The sequence below is a fragment of the Tyto alba genome, unplaced genomic scaffold (genome assembly GCF_018691265.1).
Source record: "Tyto alba isolate M040663 unplaced genomic scaffold, T.alba_DEE_v4.0 Super-Scaffold_1, whole genome shotgun sequence".
Taxonomy (NCBI): Eukaryota; Metazoa; Chordata; class Aves; order Strigiformes; family Tytonidae; genus Tyto; species Tyto alba.
The window spans coordinates 16,475,424-16,492,272 of NW_024881261.1; the positions used below are offsets into that span (position 1 = coordinate 16,475,424).

At 64.5% G+C, this 16,849-nt stretch overlaps 4 protein-coding genes across 6 annotated transcripts; 2 read left to right on the forward strand and 2 right to left on the reverse strand.

Annotated features, from left to right (window-relative positions):
- Positions 1–138: 138 nt before the first annotated feature.
- AVPI1 (arginine vasopressin induced 1) lies at positions 139–928 on the reverse strand. Its single transcript, XM_042791754.1, has 2 exons — positions 378–928; positions 139–296 (listed from the first exon to the last, which is right to left on the reverse strand). Exons 1-2 carry the CDS (start codon positions 659–661, stop codon positions 236–238), a joined length of 345 nt encoding a protein of 114 aa, XP_042647688.1. The 5' UTR covers positions 662–928; the 3' UTR covers positions 139–235.
- Positions 929–1,331: 403 nt separating this feature from the next.
- MARVELD1 (MARVEL domain containing 1) lies at positions 1,332–3,957 on the forward strand. Its single transcript, XM_032994702.2, has one exon. It carries the CDS (start codon positions 1,488–1,490, stop codon positions 2,013–2,015), a length of 528 nt encoding a protein of 175 aa, XP_032850593.1. The 5' UTR covers positions 1,332–1,487; the 3' UTR covers positions 2,016–3,957.
- Positions 3,958–5,352: 1,395 nt separating this feature from the next.
- Positions 5,353–10,802, forward strand: ZFYVE27 (zinc finger FYVE-type containing 27). 3 transcript variants are annotated; one of them, XM_032995194.2, is made up of 12 exons: positions 5,353–5,660; positions 5,735–5,805; positions 5,895–6,081; positions 6,264–6,359; positions 6,546–6,658; positions 7,381–7,511; positions 7,871–7,942; positions 8,104–8,127; positions 8,334–8,478; positions 8,783–8,829; positions 9,684–9,765; positions 9,979–10,802. In XM_032995194.2, the coding sequence occupies exons 1-12, from the start codon at positions 5,464–5,466 to the stop codon at positions 10,041–10,043; spliced, it is 1,230 nt and encodes a 409-aa protein (XP_032851085.1). In that variant the 5' UTR covers positions 5,353–5,463; the 3' UTR covers positions 10,044–10,802. The 3 variants fall into 3 exon arrangements, with proteins under 3 accessions (XP_032851085.1, XP_032851094.1, XP_032851101.1); XM_032995203.2 differs by having other exon boundaries at positions 8,107–8,127; XM_032995210.2 differs by lacking the exon at positions 8,104–8,127.
- Positions 10,803–11,898: 1,096 nt separating this feature from the next.
- On the reverse strand, positions 11,899–16,375 carry SFRP5 (secreted frizzled related protein 5). Its single transcript, XM_032994434.2, has 3 exons — positions 15,780–16,375; positions 14,882–14,959; positions 11,899–14,450 (listed from the first exon to the last, which is right to left on the reverse strand). Exons 1-3 carry the CDS (start codon positions 16,309–16,311, stop codon positions 14,110–14,112), a joined length of 951 nt encoding a protein of 316 aa, XP_032850325.2. The 5' UTR covers positions 16,312–16,375; the 3' UTR covers positions 11,899–14,109.
- Positions 16,376–16,849: the final 474 nt, after the last annotated feature.

Consider the following 16,849-nt stretch of genomic DNA (forward strand, 5'->3'; position numbering starts at 1 on the left):
TGTGTCTTGGCCGCACCCTAGAGCAGGTTTGGGCTGTTCCCTGTGCGTGGGGTCCAGTACAAGGGCCCGGACCAAGGTCCTGCTGCCCTGGTGGAAGGCTGGGGGTTGGCAGGACGAAGCCAGAGCCTCACGCAGACACCACCGTCCACCTTTTATTAACCCTTGCACCCTGTCCGGTACATGTAGTGTCCTCGGAGAGCCCCCAGTCCTCCGTGTCCTGGCTGCTCCGCGCTGCTTACGTGGACCCCGAGGGTGCCTCGGCCCCACGGCCGCCTTCCCGCTCCTTCTCCACGATCCTGCGGGGAAGAGGCCGGTGTCAGCGGCGCGGCCCGGCAGCGCTTTCCCCCGGTTCCCCCTCTGCCCCGGCCCGCACGTACCGCAGGCGGCCGAAGCGCCGCAGAGCCGCCATCCCGCCGCCGGGCCGGGCCGGCCGCCGCCGCCGGAGCCGCCGCAGGGCCCGCGCCATGCGCCGCTGCCCCGCGTACCGCCAGACGAGGCGGGCGCGCTCCTCGGGCCGCTCGGCCCCGCCGCTCCGGAACAGGCTCCGCAGCTCCGGCAGCCCCACGCCCTGGAAGATGTTGGCCGAGGCCCGCTTGCGGCCGCGGGCCGCGGGCGCCGCCCGGCCCGGAGGGTCGCTCACCACCGAGGCCGGTGTGCCCATGGTCCCGGCCGCTGCGGGCACCAGAGCGACGGTGTCAGGCTCCGGACCGGGCGATCCCACGCGGACGCCCGGTGAGGAAGGGCGGGCGGCGGGGGGGAAGGAGAGGGCGGGCCGGGGCGGCGGGCAGGAGGCCAGCCGCGCGGGCGGGGCCGTCCCGGGAACGCGGGAGGCGCCCGGCCCGGCACGCAGGGCCCGGCCCGGCCCGGTCCCGCCCCGCCAGCGCCCTCGCACAGGCCCAGGGACGGCGCCGCTGCCCCGGGGTCCCGCCGCGCCGCGCGCCCCGTTCATTCACGCGCCGCGTTGCCAACCCGCGCCCCCCCCCGCCTTGCGGACCGGGCCAATCAGAGCCGAGGGGCGCGGCCGCACCGCCTCTCGGAGCGGGGCCACGTGGCGTAAGTGACGCCAGTGGAGGGGGGGATAACGCCCCGCCCCCGGGCGGAGGCTTGGCGCGCGTCACACCGAGGGGGGAATCCCGGGTGACGTAGGGGGGAGCCCCGGTGTTCGCCCCCCCCCCTCCGCCCCGGCACCGTCCGCCGCGCGGGGTTCCGGTGCTCTCCCCCCCCCCCCCCCCCACCACATCCCGTTCTCCCCCCGCCGCCTCCCGCGCCCCGTCGGTGGCCGGACGGGAGCGGCGCGGCGGCCGCCGCCGTCGGTGGGCTGGGGGGGAGGCGCGGCGGGGCGCGGAGGCGGGGCGGGGAGGAGAGGAGAGAGGCCCCGGGCGGGGAGGACCGTTAAGCGCCAGATGTTTGGCAGCGACCGGGGGAGGAAGTCGCCGCCGGGGCCCTGAGTCCCGCCCGAGCCGCGCCGGAGCAGGCAGGGCCCCGCCATGGCCCGCACGGCTCCCCCGGCAGTGCCGCCGCCCCCGGGGCCGCCGGCCCGCGGGTCCCTCGGCCTCCACCGCGCCTACCTGCGGAGTCCACTGGGCTTGCTGCGCCTGGGGCAGCTGGCCCTGGGCGCTGCCTTCTGGGTGACGGTGGCGGCTCACAAGTACGAGGGGGCGGCCCACTTTGCCCTCTTCGCCGCCGTCCTGGTCTGGCTGCTCACCCTGGCCCTCTTCGGGCTGAGCCTGCTGGGGCGCTGGGCGCTGGTGCCCTGGCTGGGCTCCCGCTGGCTCCTCACCAACCTGGTGCACGACCTGGCGCTGGGCATGGGGCTCTACGCGGCCGCCACCGGCATCATGGGCTACAAGGCTGGGCGGAAAAGCTATTGCAACCTGCCGGGCTACAGCCAGCACTGCCTCTACGGTGCCTACCTGAGCGCCTCCGTCTGCGGAGGCATCGCTGCCTGCCTGTACCTCTTCTCCGGGCTCTACTGCCTGTCGCGGCGCTGCCGGGACCAGCGCGACATCATCTGAGACCCCGCGGCGCTCGGCTCCCCTTCTCCTCACCCGCGGATGGAGCACGGCCCCCCTTTGGGACGAAGTGACCCCGCCGCCCCATCCCCTCCTGGCTGACTGCACCGCGCTTCCTCCAGAGACTCCTGCGCAGACGGATGGACAGACGGGGGCCTTCCCCGAGCATGGCTTCCCCTGCATCCTGCCGAGACAGCGTGGACACCCAGCGTCTGCACAGGCCCCTCTCCCACCCCTGGACAGATGTAGGCTATTGCAAGTGGAAGGACTCAAGCGGAGAGCCCGTAAGAGGGACCCCAATTCCTGGGAGCCCCCCAGGGCCCCTGCCCACCTCCTGTGCCCCTGGCCTTGCAGATGCTGCACGTTCAGGTGGGTGCCGACCTGTCCCTGGGGCGGAGGGGGACTGGCCTGGGGGAGCCGAGCAGGGGGCAGTGGTACATAGCGGGGTTGGGTGGGCATAACCCCACCCGACCCGCTGGCAGCCCCCTTCCTGCAGTTCCCAATGGCGCGGCGCCTCCACAAGTCCCTGACGGAGGCTCTGATCTCGGCTTCCCCAGCCCGGGCCCCTCCTCCTGTCTGGCCTGAACACATCCGCCGTCTTGCCGGAGCCCCGCGGGGCTCAGCCCCTCCCTGCTCCGTGTTCTGGGCGTGTGGAGACACCCCGGTCCCACGCAGCCTGACGCGGCATCACCCCGGCCCCCCTGGACACGCTGTCCTGTTTGGGGGCTGAGCCCACACCGGGCAGCGAGGCCTCCATCACTGTGGGGCGAGGGGAAGGGCGAGTGGGGCCGTAGCCTGCTTCTGTGACCCTGGGCAGGGGATAAATTCCTCCGGCCTTGGGGTTCATACTACCCCGGGGTGGGGCCTGGGGTTGAAGGGTGCGGGGCACGAGGTTGTTCTCTCCCCCTTGCCCCTCCTGCAGCGAGGTGTGTGGCTCTGAGCCACCCAGAGCCACTGGCTGCTCCGACAAGGACAGGCACGGCCTTACCGGCAGCACTGGAGACTGGCCCGCAGCCCTGCCCTGGCTCTGCAGCGCTTGATTTATCATCCCAGAAAACTCTCATTTCGGGACTCTCTGACTCCATCTCAGGGCCCTGCGCTGTCCAGAGACCACGGTGGGGTGGGGGGGAAGGGTGAGCGCAGCAGCATGGCGGTGCTGGGCTGCCGCTGGCACCGTGGCTGCAGGGGAGCTGGGGCCAGGCGTTGGGACACAGCCTGTCTTGAGGAACAGGAGAAGAAGATGTAGGCAGCGGAGCTGGGCCAGCCCTGGATCAGCCTCCAGAGCCCACCGGGTGCCAAGCCCTGAGGAGGCTGTGTAGGGCCAGCTGAAGAAACGGGCAGCCAGAGACTGGGAATTTTTGGAGGAGCACCGCACTGGGGCTGCCCTGCCACAAGCCCTGCTTGCCCTGCCTGGAGCCAGGCCCTCTCCATCACTCCCGCTGCGAGGGAGGGTCTGCTCCAGTCTCTGCGTGGGCTCAGATCAGCAGGACGGGTGTCCCCAGCATCTGGCCACAGGCTCTGGCTGTTGCCTGGGGTTCCCTGGTGCCTTTTTTGGGGTGGAGAGCAGCAGCAGTGATCCCTCTGGGGCTTGGAGGGCTTCGGGGTTGGTGTTGGGTCACCGCTTCCATCATGAGGTGCTGTCTCAGCCGATTTCCTCTCATGCTTAGGGGCCCTGCCAGCCCCTGGATCACCTACCCCTTATTCCTGGGCAGGATGTGCTGCCCCTACCCTGTGTCAGGGCTGGTCCCTGACACTGCCTGCCCCCTCCTGCTGCAGTGCAGCCCCTGGCCCAGGCTGCCCAAAATGCCCAGAGGGGCTTCTGCCACCACAAGTGCCTTTCCCTGGCTTTCTGCAGCTCTGCCTGTCACGCCGGCTCTGTCCTCTTTGAACCCCCTCTCCGGTGCCTATGGATTCACCTTCCAAATAAAGCAACGTTGGCACTCTCCGCGTGTCTGAGGCTTTGTGCCGGGGCTGGGACCTGCTGGGGACAGGGTCTGAGCTGAGATCACAGCTGGCTCTGTAGCCCTGCACCCTGGGGCCTCCCTGCCTGGAGCCTCTGGCCGTGGTCATGTCCTGGTGTGCTCTGGGGTTGAGGGCAAGCTCCTTGGTGCTGAGCCACTATTCCTGGTAGAGAGGCTCTGTCCTTGGGGATGGGCTGTCCCTGCTCCCACTGCCCCATCCAGAGACAGGCCAAGTCCCTCGGGATGAGTGGCCCCAGGGACATGCTGAGGACAGGATGGAGCTGCATTCCTATGGGCTTCGTCACTCTGGGCTGAAAGGACTCTCTGTCCCTGGGGCCGGGACACTGCTGGGCAGTCGTGCCCACGCTGTTGGGCCCCTGAAGAGCTGGAGCAGGCTGGGGGCAGCCAGCATCTCCTGGGATGGGGATCAGCCTTGGACCTCTACCCGTAGCTGGGGTGTCACCAGGCCACCTAGCCCTCTGCCTATAGGGCACGTGCCCTGTGAGCCACTGGCAGCAGCGCTGACCCCTGCGCATAGGGTTATCAAGGTTGCATGGAGTATTAAGGGCTGGCACCCTCCCATTTTGGCAGTGGTTGCAGCCTAGGGTCCCCAGAGCACCCCTGGGAGCCAGCAGCCTGGCCCCACTGCAAGCACCTACCACAAGCAATCTGGTGGGCCTGGGGCACCCGGGGCCTTGGGAGTGGGGCTGCAGGGGGCTGTGCAGGGCAGTGCCAGCACAGCCAGGACTGGGTGGCTCCGGGGGGCATGGAGAGGCAGTGGATGAGCTGCCAGCCACGCTCACGGGCCTGGGCGGAACCCCCCGCTCCCTCTCAGGGAACCCTGGTGCAGGGCTGGCCTCTCCTTGTGGAGAGGTGCCCTGGCAATGGAGCCCATGGGGACAAAATCAGTGCCCTGATATGGGTGGGAGCTGGGTGGGCTGAGACCCAGTCTGGGACTGAGCCCGGGATCAGGATTAGACCGAGATTAGGGTCAAACCCAGTCTGGGACTGAGCCCGGGATCAGGGTCAGACCCAGGCTGGGACAGAGTCCCAGATCAGGGTCAGATCAGCATCAGTGCCCAGCCCTGGACTGGGACTGAGTGAGTACTAGACTGGACCAGACCCGGATTGGGACCGGTCCGGGACCCAGATTTGCCCCAGGGCCGAGCCCCGTATCTAGACCGGACCCACGGGGCCCAGACCGGTCACAGGACTCACCGCACACCCGCGAGCCCGCCCCGCCGCCCCTGGGCCCCTGCGGGCGGGGCCGGGGCCGAACCGCCGCTACTTCCGGGGCCGAAGCCACTTCCGCCCCTTTGCCCACAGAGGGGCGGGGCTTCTGTTACGCTTGGTAGCCCGGCTCTTCTGATTGGCTGCGCGCCAGCGCTGCGCATGAGGTCACGGCGCACCTGGCTGATCACGGAAGTCAGGGTGCGGAGTGGGGTGCTGGTCTCGGTCCCCGGTCCCGCCGCCCCCCAGCCCGTCCCGTCATGCAGGTGGTGGAGCGGGACGGGGCAGCGGGCGGCCCCGAAGGGGCAGCGGGGGGCTGTGAGGCCCCGCCGGAGCCGTCGCTGCCCAAGGCCGCCGCCGCTTTCGACCTGCTGGAGCTGGTGCGGAGCTACCGGCGGCTGGAGCTCTACCTGGAGCCGCTGCGCGACGCCGCCGAGGGCGTCCGCTCCCTTCTCCGGTAGGTGCGGACCGGGACCGGGACCGGGACCATCCCCGGGGCCTCACGTCCCTCACCCTCCTTTCCCTCCGCAGGTGGCAGCGGCCCCTGTGCTCCCTCCTCGTCTGCCTCGGCCTCAACTTCCTCCTGCTCACCCTCGGCCAAGGTGCGTGTGTGTGTGTGGGGGGGGGGGACGGGACAGGGCCGGCCGCCTCCCTGGGCACCCTGGGTTGACGCTCTCCTGCCTTTTTCCAGCCGCCTGGTACTCGGTGCTCGCCCTGTTGGTTGTGCTGCCGGCCCTGCTGGGCTACCTGCAGGAGACGTGCCGGGCCCGGCCCTCGGAGCCGGAGCTGGTGCGCAGGCGGTACCACAGTGTCCGCCGGGAGGACCTGCGCAGGGTGCAGCTCTCGCGCCAGGAGGCCATCGCCCAGGTCAAGAGCTTGTGAGTCTCGGGAGCCCTCTGGGCTGCAGGGCTCCAGGGGCCTCTGCAGCCAGAAAGGCTTCCGCATGGCTGCGGAGGTCCTGGGTTCGTGCTGGCCTGGCTGCCGTAAATCAGAGGAGTGTGGGGGAGCCAGGGTGTGTGTTTGTGGCGGCCTTTTTGTGACCATGAGGTCTCATTCACAGCCTGATCCAGCTGGAGGGATTCCTGAGCGGGATGTGCTGCAGCTGCGAGACAGTGTACCGTGTACTGTACTGGGAGAACCCCACTGTCTCTTCCCAGTGAGTAATATTGGGTCAGGCATCCCGCAGTGGGCTCAGCGGGGAGAGGGGCCCGGCCAGGCCTGTGGAGCTTTTTGATGTATTTGGTACTTGGAGAGCAGGTGGAGGACCAGATGAAGGAAGGGGGCTTGTGCTGTGGTGTGAGTTGCTCTGTCTTGACTGCAGTGTCCTGCTGTTCCTTCCCAGGTTTTATGGGGCACTTCTGGGCTCTGTCTGCATCCTTTATCTGCTGCCCCTCTGCTGGGTCCTGGCTATCCTCAACAGCACTCTCTTCCTGGGCAACACCCAGTTCTACCAAGGTAAGAGATGCCCCTGGAAGTGGCCTGTGTGGGATAGGCTCGGGAAAGGCCCTCTGAAGCTCTCCCAGCACCTTCATGTGAGCCCAGTGTCCTGTGTTGGGCTCTGCCATGGGACCTGAACCTCCCCGAGGGCAACAGTGTCCTAGGGATGGCGCTCAGCAGCCCGGGTTGGGTGGCGGGATTTTGGGGCTTAGCTGTGAGAGGCAAGAGTCTCTCCTGATGTGTGTTCTGGCCTGGGTGTTGTTTCCTGCTCTCCTCTGCTCTGTGGCAAACCAGGGCCTGGCCACACAGCCTGTGCGTGAGCATCGCCACCCCTCTCGGTCCCTGACCCTGCTGTGCAGGACTTGAAATGCTCTTGGTGCCTGTGGCAATGCATGACACAGGCTTGAAAACGTGCTGTCAGAGGGAAGGAGAAGAGCTGGAGGTGCTCCCTGTTCTGTGGCACGTGCTGTAGGAGAGTTGGATGAGATCTCTGTGGCTGAGCCATGACTAAGGCCTCTTTTGTTTCCTGTCCTGAGCTGAGGCAGGTGTGGGGGGGCTCATTGCTGCCCTAACTTGGATGTGTGAGCAGAGGAGGGCTCAGGGTACCTGATGGATGAAGGTTGTATGTGCCAATGTCCCACCTCGAGCCCTGGAGATAGGCTCTTGCAGCTGACTTTCCTGTGGTGGGGCTGGGAAAAGGGAAGTGCCACTCTGCTCCAGCCGCGGTCCCCTTTTACCAGTGATAATGGAGCTCAAGGCCTCAATCGAGCAGTGTGTGGGCACCAAACCCCTCGAGAGTACTCCAGAGCCTGACGAAACCCTGCCAGATGCTCCCCCCCCAGATCGGACTCCCACACCCACCAGCACAGAGGTGAGATAGGGGCAGAGCTGGCAGCTGTGGGGTGGGAGCTTCAAGGTTGGCCTCTAGGTCTGACTGTGCCTGTGTCCCTCTACCCACAAACTATCTGCCAGCTTTGCTGGAAGCCGTTGAGACCCTCCTGAGTTACTGGAGGCCTTCCTTGCTGCACTGCGGGCTTGGCTCATTCCTTTTGCTACATGTAAGGATGCAGTCTGGGATGGCAGGGGCTCACCTCACCTTCTGGGACTCATGTCTTCTCATGGGGCTGCCAGGGGCCTGGTCCTTTGTCTTGGAACCTGCTGCAGAAGTGTGGGCCCACCTTTGGACAGGGGTGGGGGTACAGCAGGGCTAGCTCTGTGAATCTCTCGCAGGACCTTACCCCCGGCAGTGTGGAGGAGGCGGAGGAGGCAGAGCCTGACGAAGAATTCAAAGATGCTATCGAGGTTTGAGGCTGGTGGGGGTGGGCTGTGCCTGTGGGGCAGCTGAGGTGGGAAGGGCTGAGGGCCTTGGTGGGCAAGCTGGATACTCATGGAGGGTGGCTGCAGGGCTGGGCACCTTTGACTCCATCTGTACTGCCTCTCCTCTCTGTCCTATGCTGCGGGAGAAGGAGAACCAGCTCCTGGTCATGGTGAGTACAGCCATGCCAAGGTGTGCAGGAGGGGCATCTAATCCCAGCTGCAGCTGGCAGCCTCTGCCTGGTTTGCTAGTGGCTTGTGGCGATGCCAGGTGGAGCATCCTGCTTGTTGGGTGCCCACCTCTGGGGTGGGCTGTCCTGCAGCCCTCGAGCATGCCCCCAGCCACCCCTCTGTGCTCAGCGGGCTCTGCTCTCTGCAGGAGGATGACGAGAGCTCTCAGTGCTCAGCAGATTTTGACCTCAGCCTCCCAGACAATGGTTTTATGAGCAAAAATGAGGTGATCCGCAGCAAGGTGTCACGCCTGACTGAGCGCCTGCGCAAGCGCTACCCCAGCAACAACTTCGGTAAGTCTGGGAGCAGGCACTGCTTGGGGAGCTCAGCAGTGTGGGGTCTGTGCTGCTCCCAGTAGTAACCACTGATGTGGGAGTGGACAGAATGGTGTGGTAGCTGCTAGGTCTGTGCTGACACCTTCAATGACCTCTCCCTTCCATGGGGAAGATGTTCCCAGCCCTGCTAGGAAGGGTGAGGATGGGAGGGTGCAGCAATGTTGTCTCCAAGCTGAGCCTTTACAACAGCTGTGGGTGTTCCTGTACCTCTCGCAGTCCCGGGCAGCAGAGCCCTGCCTGACCTCTGCTCTCTTTCTTCCAGGGAGCTGCACGGGCTGTGCAGCCACATTCTCTGTGCTCAAGAAGAGGGTGAGTCTTCAGCTTCTACTCCAGCTTGCTGCCTGCACCTGGGGCAGAGGTGTTGCATGTGTCTGGCTTGCCCTGGCTTTCACCAACAGCTCAGGTGGCTGGCCGCAGTCACAGCCAGCAGCAGATGACCTCAGCTAAGTTCTGGGTGTTGTCACATGCCTAATAGTGCCAGGGATCCATTGTGCCTCTGCCTGTTTGCTCCTTAGGAAGATGCCTCAGGCCAAACGAGTGTGTGCTGGTATAGAAGGCAGGTGCTCTCTGTCCTGGCTTAGCCCATTTACTGTGGCCTGAGAGCTTTCTGGTGAAGCCGAGCATGGGTCTGCTTGTGGGAACTAGAGGAGCAAGGACCACCCTTGTCTTATCTGAGCCCCTGCACGTGATGCTTGGCGCATGGTCCCCTGGCCAGTTCTGGGAAGGACATATCTCTTGTCCTCGCCAGACTCACATTGCTGTCTTCCTGCTGCCTCCTGTTTTCCAGACTCATAACCCCCTCCCCTCACTCCTGGGTTAGTCTGATATACATCTGGGACTCTGAAGTTTGTGTCCCACCCGGGTTACAGCACAGAAAATTATATAGTGTCCTTAAAGCTTCCAGAGCCTGTGCTCCCAGTGCTTTCTCAGGTTGGGCACAGGCTGCCTGTGATGTTGGAGCATACTTGAATGCAGATCCAGTGTTAGGCCTGGATGATTTCTCCAGGTGTTGGCAGATGACCCCTCTGCTGTTGCTGAGCTCAGGGCTTGCACACACTCCCTTTCAGCAGGGACTGCTGTTAGCAGTGCTTTGGCACTGGAGTTTGATGGGGAGGGCTGGGAGTGGGCCTAGAGTAGAGTCTCATCTCCATCTCTCTCCACAGCGGAGCTGCAGTAACTGTGGGAACAGCTTCTGCTCCAGGTGTTGTTCCTTCAAAGTCCCGAAAGCTGTGATGGGAGCCACGGGTGAGTGGAAAGGTGGAGGAAGGAGAGCTCCTGCTCCCACATCTGCTGTCTGCTGCAGGGATTCACCCCAGACCTGGTGGGGAGGGTAGACAGGACCTGCCCAGTGCATCCTGGCTCGAGACAGAGCGGTGATGGGTGAGCAGCTCCGTGGCTGGGGTCCTTAGCCCCAGGGTGGAGCAGGGGAACATCGCTGACACCTGCTTTCCTTTCCAGCCCCGGAGGCTCAGAGGGAGACGGTGTTTGTGTGTGCTCTGTGCAACCAGGTGCTCATCAAGTGACTGAAACAGGCCCAGCCAGCTCCTGGGTCCGGCACTGCCTGACACCCGGGACTGCGGGTACCCTTGCAGCCAGGAGCCTGGACTGCTTGGTGCCCAGCGTGGTGTCACCCTGCCAGAGGATGCTTGCGCTCACTGCTCCTCCTGCCAGCACCAGGCTGGGAGCAGACCAGCCCTCCTTGCCACATGGCATCTGCTGCACCAGCTGGGTCCCAGCGCGGAGCACTGCCCACAGCCGTGCCTCATCCCTGCAGCTGCTCCAAGCCCTGGGTGCTCCCTGGCCCTCGCTGCCCCCTGTCACGTACCTGCCCAAGCCCTGTGAGCTGGCTCAGTGATGGAAGAGCCATCCTTCCCACTTGCAGTCCTACCTCTACCTCCCGGGTAGGGCAGAACAACCTCAGGGCTCTGTCCTTACCTTTCCCAGCACTGTGTTAGGTGACTGTATTTTTGGGATCAAGTCGGAGCTCTACCCGAAGCCCCAGGAGATGTGGTCTTTGGTCCTGGCTCAACCGAGACCCTTTAGTCACTCCTCTGCTCCTTGGCTTCACTGCCTGCACATTTAGTCTCCCCCCACCGTATTTGACTGTAGCACAGAGGAGGCAAGAAGGTAAGTTTGGGCTGGGCTGTGTGGCCAGGTCTCCAGCTGCAGCGTGAGAAGAAGCATGAGTTGGTGCTGCTCTGTGCACATAGTGACTGCTGCTTTTTACTACAGATTAATATATAAGTGTATATAGAGAATGACCAATAAATCTCTTGCCCTGAGCTGGCTCTTGTGTTGCCTGAGTGAAAGCTGTCCCAGTCTCGGGTCACCTGGGTGCCTCGGTGGCCTTGGCCCCGTTGTCCTGCAGGTGGTCACAGGGAAGCGGCGTGTCTCCCCCACCAGCTCTCCTTGCTGACTGGGGTTTCCATCTTCTGTCATGCTGTGCCCTCGTTTGCCCCCTGCTCAGGGCTGTGTGCAGCTGCACCTCCTTGGCTGTGCCAGGGCCACATCCTGCTGGGCTGGAGCCATGGAGAAGCTCAGCTCTGGCCAGAGCTGCTGGGCTTCCTTCCCCCCCCCCCCCCGGGGCTGCTCCTTCCCCTGGCCTACCCAGGCGGTGGTCCCGGCAGCTGCCTTCGCGCACAAGGGTGACCTTTCCCTGAGCGAACAGCAAAGCTACCAGCTATGCCAGGAATGTGACCCTGGCTGCCATGCAGCTGGGCATGGCCATGGCCTGGGTCCGTGCCAGCCAGCTGCAGCTCCCCCTGGCTGGGGATGGTGCTCTTGGGCTGGCGTTGCTTAGTGCCCACCAGGCTCTGACACCCACCGGCCTGAAATGGTGCTGGGGACCCAAATCTTGCTGCTGATTGTACACTCCGCCAGCATGGCAGCTCGTGTGGGGCAGCCTGAGCCCTCTTCTTGGATGTGGGCTCATAAACCCCTTCCTCAAGTTGTGCCCGATAGAAACTTGGGGAAAAGCTGGAGTTGGCAGTGATGATGAGGGTGTCTGAGTTGTGCTGGACGTGCTCCAAAGCCAGGGGGGGTGTGTGTGTGGGGGGGGGGGCTGGAATGCAGGGGGCTCAGCAATTACTGAGAGCGGTGGAGCAGCTGTAACGCTGGGGGGGGGGCTGCGTAGCACCTCAAGAGCCGTGGGATTATGTTTGTGGGTGGGGGGCTGTATTTGCAATGGGGTGAGAACTGGTCTGCAAGGGGTGGGGGGGGTTGAGCTGTAAAGCTCAGACAGACTAGAGTGGGAGGTAGAGAGAAGTTCCTTGTCTTTCTAGAGAAAACACTTGGAGCAATGAGCGCAATGGCCATGTATGTCTAAACACTCCCTGGAAAGATGCTAATGACGCAAAATACAGAGGTCTACAGATAAACTTGGACTGTGGGAGATGGGGTTTTATTTGCACACTTTAAGTTTTGCAGTAAAATGACATAATTGATGATGTTTATTCCTATGGCAGCAGGCTCAGCAGCCTTGCTCTGAACATAACCTTCTAACAGTATTTGAGTTTATTCTGCATTTTTTTTTTTTCCATGTTGGCCAGGTTGGAGGGTGGGGGCAGTAACCGCCTGCCCCCAGTGTGAGGCTGTGGCAGGGGGTGGGTGCCCCACGTCCCTGGCTGGCTGCGGGTCAGGGGCATGTCCCCCTGGCTGGGGCAGGGTGTGAGCGCCCTGTGGGGCTCTGAGGGGTGGCCTGTGGGGCCCAAGGAGGGGCAGAGGAAGGGGGGGATCACCCTGGCATGGGGCAGGTGCCCAGTGGCCTTGTCAGCTGGGAGGAGGGTGGGCACAGGCGTCCCGCAGCCTCAATTCCCCTCTTGTCCCGGGAGGCTCTCCTGTGGCGGGGCCAGCTCCGGTGAGAAGCCGCAGTGTCAGGCAGCCAGGCGCTGGGTAAATATCCCGGCGGCTGCCTTCGTGCCTCCCTCACCCAGCGGGACGGGTGGACGCAAGAATGCACTGGGTAAACAGGACTGGAGTGGGACTGGGGCGGGTGGGCTGCACCCCCCCTTGCCTGCTGGGATTTGGGGAGGCTGCTGGGGCAGAGGCAGCTTCTGCTCCAGGACTGGGGGGAGCTGAGGCGAGCGGCAGCACCCTGCTGCCATCAGCGGGGCCAGGCTGAGGGCCATCCCGGTCCTGGTGCTGCTGGGGGGGGGTGGTCCTAGCTGGTGCAGGTGGGTGGCCCCAGGGAACCTTGTGGGAGGAGGCTGGAGGTTGTGGGGTGGGAGGTCTGGCAGCTGAGCAGGGCTGGCTGGGGGCTGCAGACAGGGTTTTCAGGTGGCATGGAGGTGGGGTGCCCAGGGATGGAGACTGCCTGGTCCAGGGTCTGCCCCCTACTGTGCTCAGTGCCAGGCTCCTCGCATGTGCTTCCAACTCCCAGCCTGTGGATCTGACCCCCAGGGGTGACAGAGGGAGAAACCTCTCTGGCAAACACCCTCAGAACAAGCTGTGGGGTTTCAGCAGCACCAGTGATGCCCCTGTCCGCCCCCCCCATCCTCCACATCTCACCCCCCTCCCAGGCTTCCTGATGTGGCAGGGGTACCTGAGCCTTCAGCCATGCCTGCGACTGCTGGGAGCCTCATCCCTCGGCTTGGCCGGGCTGCCCAGCCTCGGGCTCTGGAGCAGAGCTAGGGCCGGAGCCCAGGCTGCCCCCACTCCTCAGAGGGCAGGACCAGGAGACCCCCTCCCATCCTTCCTGGGGTCCTCGAGGGAGCCCCAAGGGGCAATTGGCCACGAACCACAGGGAGCTGGACACAGGGCTCTCCGAGGTGGAATAATTTACTGTGGTGTGGATGGGCAATAGGTGCCTGGGCTGGGTCTTAGTGGGAGTGGGTGTGAGGGATGCAGCAGGGCTGGTCTGGGGGGCTTGGCGGTGGAGCCCCCCTTCACTGAAACATGTGGGATGGGAAGGGTGGAGGAGCCCAGGCAGGGGCCGTGCTACTCTGGGCACTTGGTCTTGAGGGGGCCAGTCTGTGGGGACAGTGGGGCAGGAGGGATCTGCCATGGCTGGGGTGGGTCCCTGTGAAGGTGGGATCATTCGTGGCTGGGGTGTGAGCTTAAAGTGAGGGTATGAGATGCTCTGGTGGATTTGAGGGGGCTGAGGGTCTGGGGCATGTCATGAAGGAGCTGGGCAGGGAACACAGAGGTGCAGGATAGCGGTCTCAGGCACAGCTAAGGGGTCCCAAGAGAGCCAAGCAGGGATCCTAAGTGCATGCAAGGGTCCCTGGGGTGCCGGGCAGGGGGCTTAAGAGTAAGTAGCCAAGGGTCTCTGGTGCAGATCAGGGCTCATAAGCATGCAGAGCAAGGGTCCTGGGTGCAACCTAAGTTCCTGGGTGTGGGCAGGGGTCATGGGAGCAGAACAAGGGTCTCAGGGGTGCAGAGCAGGACTTTCAGGAGTAGGCAGGGGTCCTGACTGTGGATCAAGGCTGCCAAAAATGCAGTTGAGAATCCTGGGGGTGCAGAGCAGAGTCCTGGCGCACAGCTAAGGAGTTGAAGGGAGCAGAGCTGGGGTCCTGGGGTGCAACCAGGGATGCCAGGGGTGTAGCGTCAGGTCAGTGCAGGAGTCCTAGGGTGGGGCAGGGTGGGCAGAGCCTAATGCTGCCCAGCCCCATAGAGCAGGGGGTGGTAGAGGGGGCAGGGGTAGGAAAACATGAACTTGACGGCGAACTTCATTTCCTTGTTGTGCTTCTGCCAGGGGTAGATGGCGAGGAGGAGCAGGCGGCTGCCCACCTTGCGGCCCATCACCAGGAAGCTGCCGCTGAGGCTGTCAAGCTGGGGGCAGGGGCAGGCGCCGGCGTTCCTCATGTGCAGGACCATCTTCTTGGTGTCTTTCCGCTTGAGTGGGCCCAGCTTCAGCACCTTCTTCTTCTGGGCGGCCACCAGCCGCCGCTCCCCGTTCTCCTCCGTCATCTCCTTGATGCGCATCTTCACCACTGTGTGGGACAGCCATGGGGCATAGTTCGGGGTGGGGGGACTGCTGTGGGGCACTGCTGGGGGGGGGGGATCTGGGCCAGTTGCCTGTGTAGGACAGGATGCAGCCCATTCCTGGGGTGGGACCCAGTAGAAGGTTGTCTGGGGAAGTTACTGTGTGGGGTGGGGAAGGGGCTGACAGGGGGAGGGGTTCAGCAGAGGCTTCCAGTGACCCTCCCCAATGTCCCATTCTGCCTGTCCCGCCACCACTGTCTTCTCCTGAGGTGCACCCATCCAACGCACATAGGGTCCAAGGAAATGGCTCCGGGGGAGGTCTCCCCCAGGGCTGTGCCCATACAACTGAGCCCTCTGGCCAAACCCCACCTGGGCTATCAGAGCTCGGGAAGGCAGTCCCTTGTTCAAGGATGGGTGAGGAAGTTCCCCCAACACTCACCAAAATCACTGGAGCACATCTGCTCCATCATGCCATCCGCCTTGTGCTCCATCTCACACTGGGTACAGATCTTGGACACTGTGGTGAGAGACCAGCCACTGTCACAGCTCCCTGCTGCTGGCGCCTGTCACCCGGGCCAGCTCTGCAGGGACACGCTGCAAGAGCCCCAGCAGCAACTCTGCTCCCTTGGCAGCTGTTCTGGGGTGAGGTGGGGGTCACAGAGCACCTCGCTGGCCAGCATCCCAGCACACACACACACACACACACACACACATGCCCAGGAGTGGATGGCATATGGGACATGCTCCATCCAGATGCCAACACTTTGGGGCACAGCAGCAGCAGTGAGGGTGGCCCCAGCCTGAAGGGTGTCACAGCCTTGATCCTGACCCTGGGCTGCCTTTGTATGATGTCATCTCTGCTGCCTGAGAGGACCTTGTGACAGCAGCATGGGGCTGAGACCCGCAGGATGCAGGATGCTCGTTGCTGCTGGGATGGGACCCCGCGGGAGGAGAGGGACACAGCTCTGTGGCAGGTCCCCCAGTGGCTTCCACACCATCCCCTGTTCACCCCTAGTGCTGCTCCCATGGCTGCTTTTCTCTCCCCTGTCCTGGGGCAGCTTTGTGCAGGCAGCTGGGTGCCCGGCTCCCCTGGGCAGCGAGCGGTGCCCAGACAAAGCAGCTGATGCTGCTGGTACTGTGCCCACTCGTGTCCAGCTGCAGACAGAGGGTCCTTGGTCAGTGCCAGTGCCTCAGGCTCTGATTCAAGGAGTGCAGGAATAGGGGTGTGGGGGCTCCACAGGGGTACCCTGCGTGCGGGTCCCCAGCTACATGGCGAGACACTGATGGCAGGTGCCCCACCTGCATCCCCATCCCCTCATGGTGCCCTTCCCACTTACCTGGTGGTGGGGTGGCCTTGCTATTCCCAAACTGGACGGCGATGCAGAGTTCATGGTCGGAGGGGAACTTGCTGCAGTGCAGCATCTCGGGCCAGGGGAAGCCATAGGACTCCATGACGGGGGCACAGGAGTCACGCACCACCTCGCAGAGAGAGCGGCAGGGGTAGACGGGCCGGTCGAGGCAGACGGGGGCAAAGAGGGAGCAGAGGAAGAGCTGGGTGTCGGTGTGGCACTGCTTGGCGAGCAGGGGCACCCAGCTGCCAGCCTGCTGCTTGGCCTCAGCCATGGTCTCATGCTCCAGCAGGTTGGGCAGCCGCATGCGCTTGTAGCCCACGTCGCGGCAGAGCTGCATGTCGGGCGGGATGTCGAGGCACTGTGGCTCCCGCCCGTAGAAGCGCCCGTGGGGCAGGCTCTCGGGCTGCCAGCCGTAGTAGTCGTAGTGCTGCCCGCCGCCCGGGGACCCGGCCAGCGCCAGCGCCAGGGCCAGCAGCGCCGTGACCCGGCCCCCCGAGGGGTCGCTTGCCCGCGGCATCGCCGCTGCCCGCCTGCTGCCGCCGGCCGTGCCTGCCGAGCGGGACGGGAGCGCGGCTCGGCGCGCTGCCTGCTCCCTTAGCGCCTCCCACGCTCGCCGCCCTTTCTAAGGAGCCCGGGGAGGCCTCACCGGCAGCCAATCTGCTCCGGCTGCCGGGCCCCCCCTGGGGCTGGCCCCCCCCGGCCCCACGCCAGCCTGCCCCGCTGGCCACCCTGCTGCCGCTTGCCCTCCCGCCCCGCTGCCCCGGCCCTCCCTCCTCGAGCAGCCAGGTGGGTGCATGGCACTGCATGCCCCTCGCCCCCCCAGGGAACCCCCTGAGTGCAGCCCCCTCAGCCCACCCCAGCTCCCTGTGCCCCTGGGGCGATGCCCGCTGGAAGGTCTGGCTCACCTGCCCCACAGCGATGTGTTGTAGGTGCAAGGTGCCCCCATTATCCACCAGCCCCTCCGCCCTCAATCCGCCTGGAACCCTGCCCTGGCATGTGGTAGGGGACCCTGGTTCCTACCCTGTGCCCGCCCCCAACTCTTGTGCCTCATGGGG

What these genes read in the sequence shown, in the direction of transcription:
- MARVELD1 (XM_032994702.2), top strand. Translation starts at nt 1,488, where the DNA reads ATGGCCCGCACGGCTCCCCCGGCAGTGCCGCCGCCCCCGGGGCCGCCG.
- AVPI1 (XM_042791754.1), bottom strand. Translation starts at nt 661, where the DNA reads ATGGGCACACCGGCCTCGGTGGTGAGCGACCCTCCGGGCCGGGCGGCG. An exon ending in CGGCGCTTCGGCCGCCTGCG is followed by an intron (nt 297 to 377) that starts GTACGTGCGGGC and finishes TCTTCCCCGCAG; the next exon opens with GATCGTGGAGAAGGAGCGGG.
- ZFYVE27 (XM_032995194.2), top strand. Translation starts at nt 5,464, where the DNA reads ATGCAGGTGGTGGAGCGGGACGGGGCAGCGGGCGGCCCCGAAGGGGCA. An exon ending in GGCGTCCGCTCCCTTCTCCG is followed by an intron (nt 5,661 to 5,734) that starts GTAGGTGCGGAC and finishes TTCCCTCCGCAG; the next exon opens with GTGGCAGCGGCCCCTGTGCT. An exon ending in AACCCCACTGTCTCTTCCCA is followed by an intron (nt 6,360 to 6,545) that starts GTGAGTAATATT and finishes GTTCCTTCCCAG; the next exon opens with GTTTTATGGGGCACTTCTGG.
- SFRP5 (XM_032994434.2), bottom strand. Translation starts at nt 16,311, where the DNA reads ATGCCGCGGGCAAGCGACCCCTCGGGGGGCCGGGTCACGGCGCTGCTG. An exon ending in CAAGGCCACCCCACCACCAG is followed by an intron (nt 14,960 to 15,779) that starts GTAAGTGGGAAG and finishes CTCTCACCACAG; the next exon opens with TGTCCAAGATCTGTACCCAG. An exon ending in GATGTGCTCCAGTGATTTTG is followed by an intron (nt 14,451 to 14,881) that starts GTGAGTGTTGGG and finishes TGTCCCACACAG; the next exon opens with TGGTGAAGATGCGCATCAAG.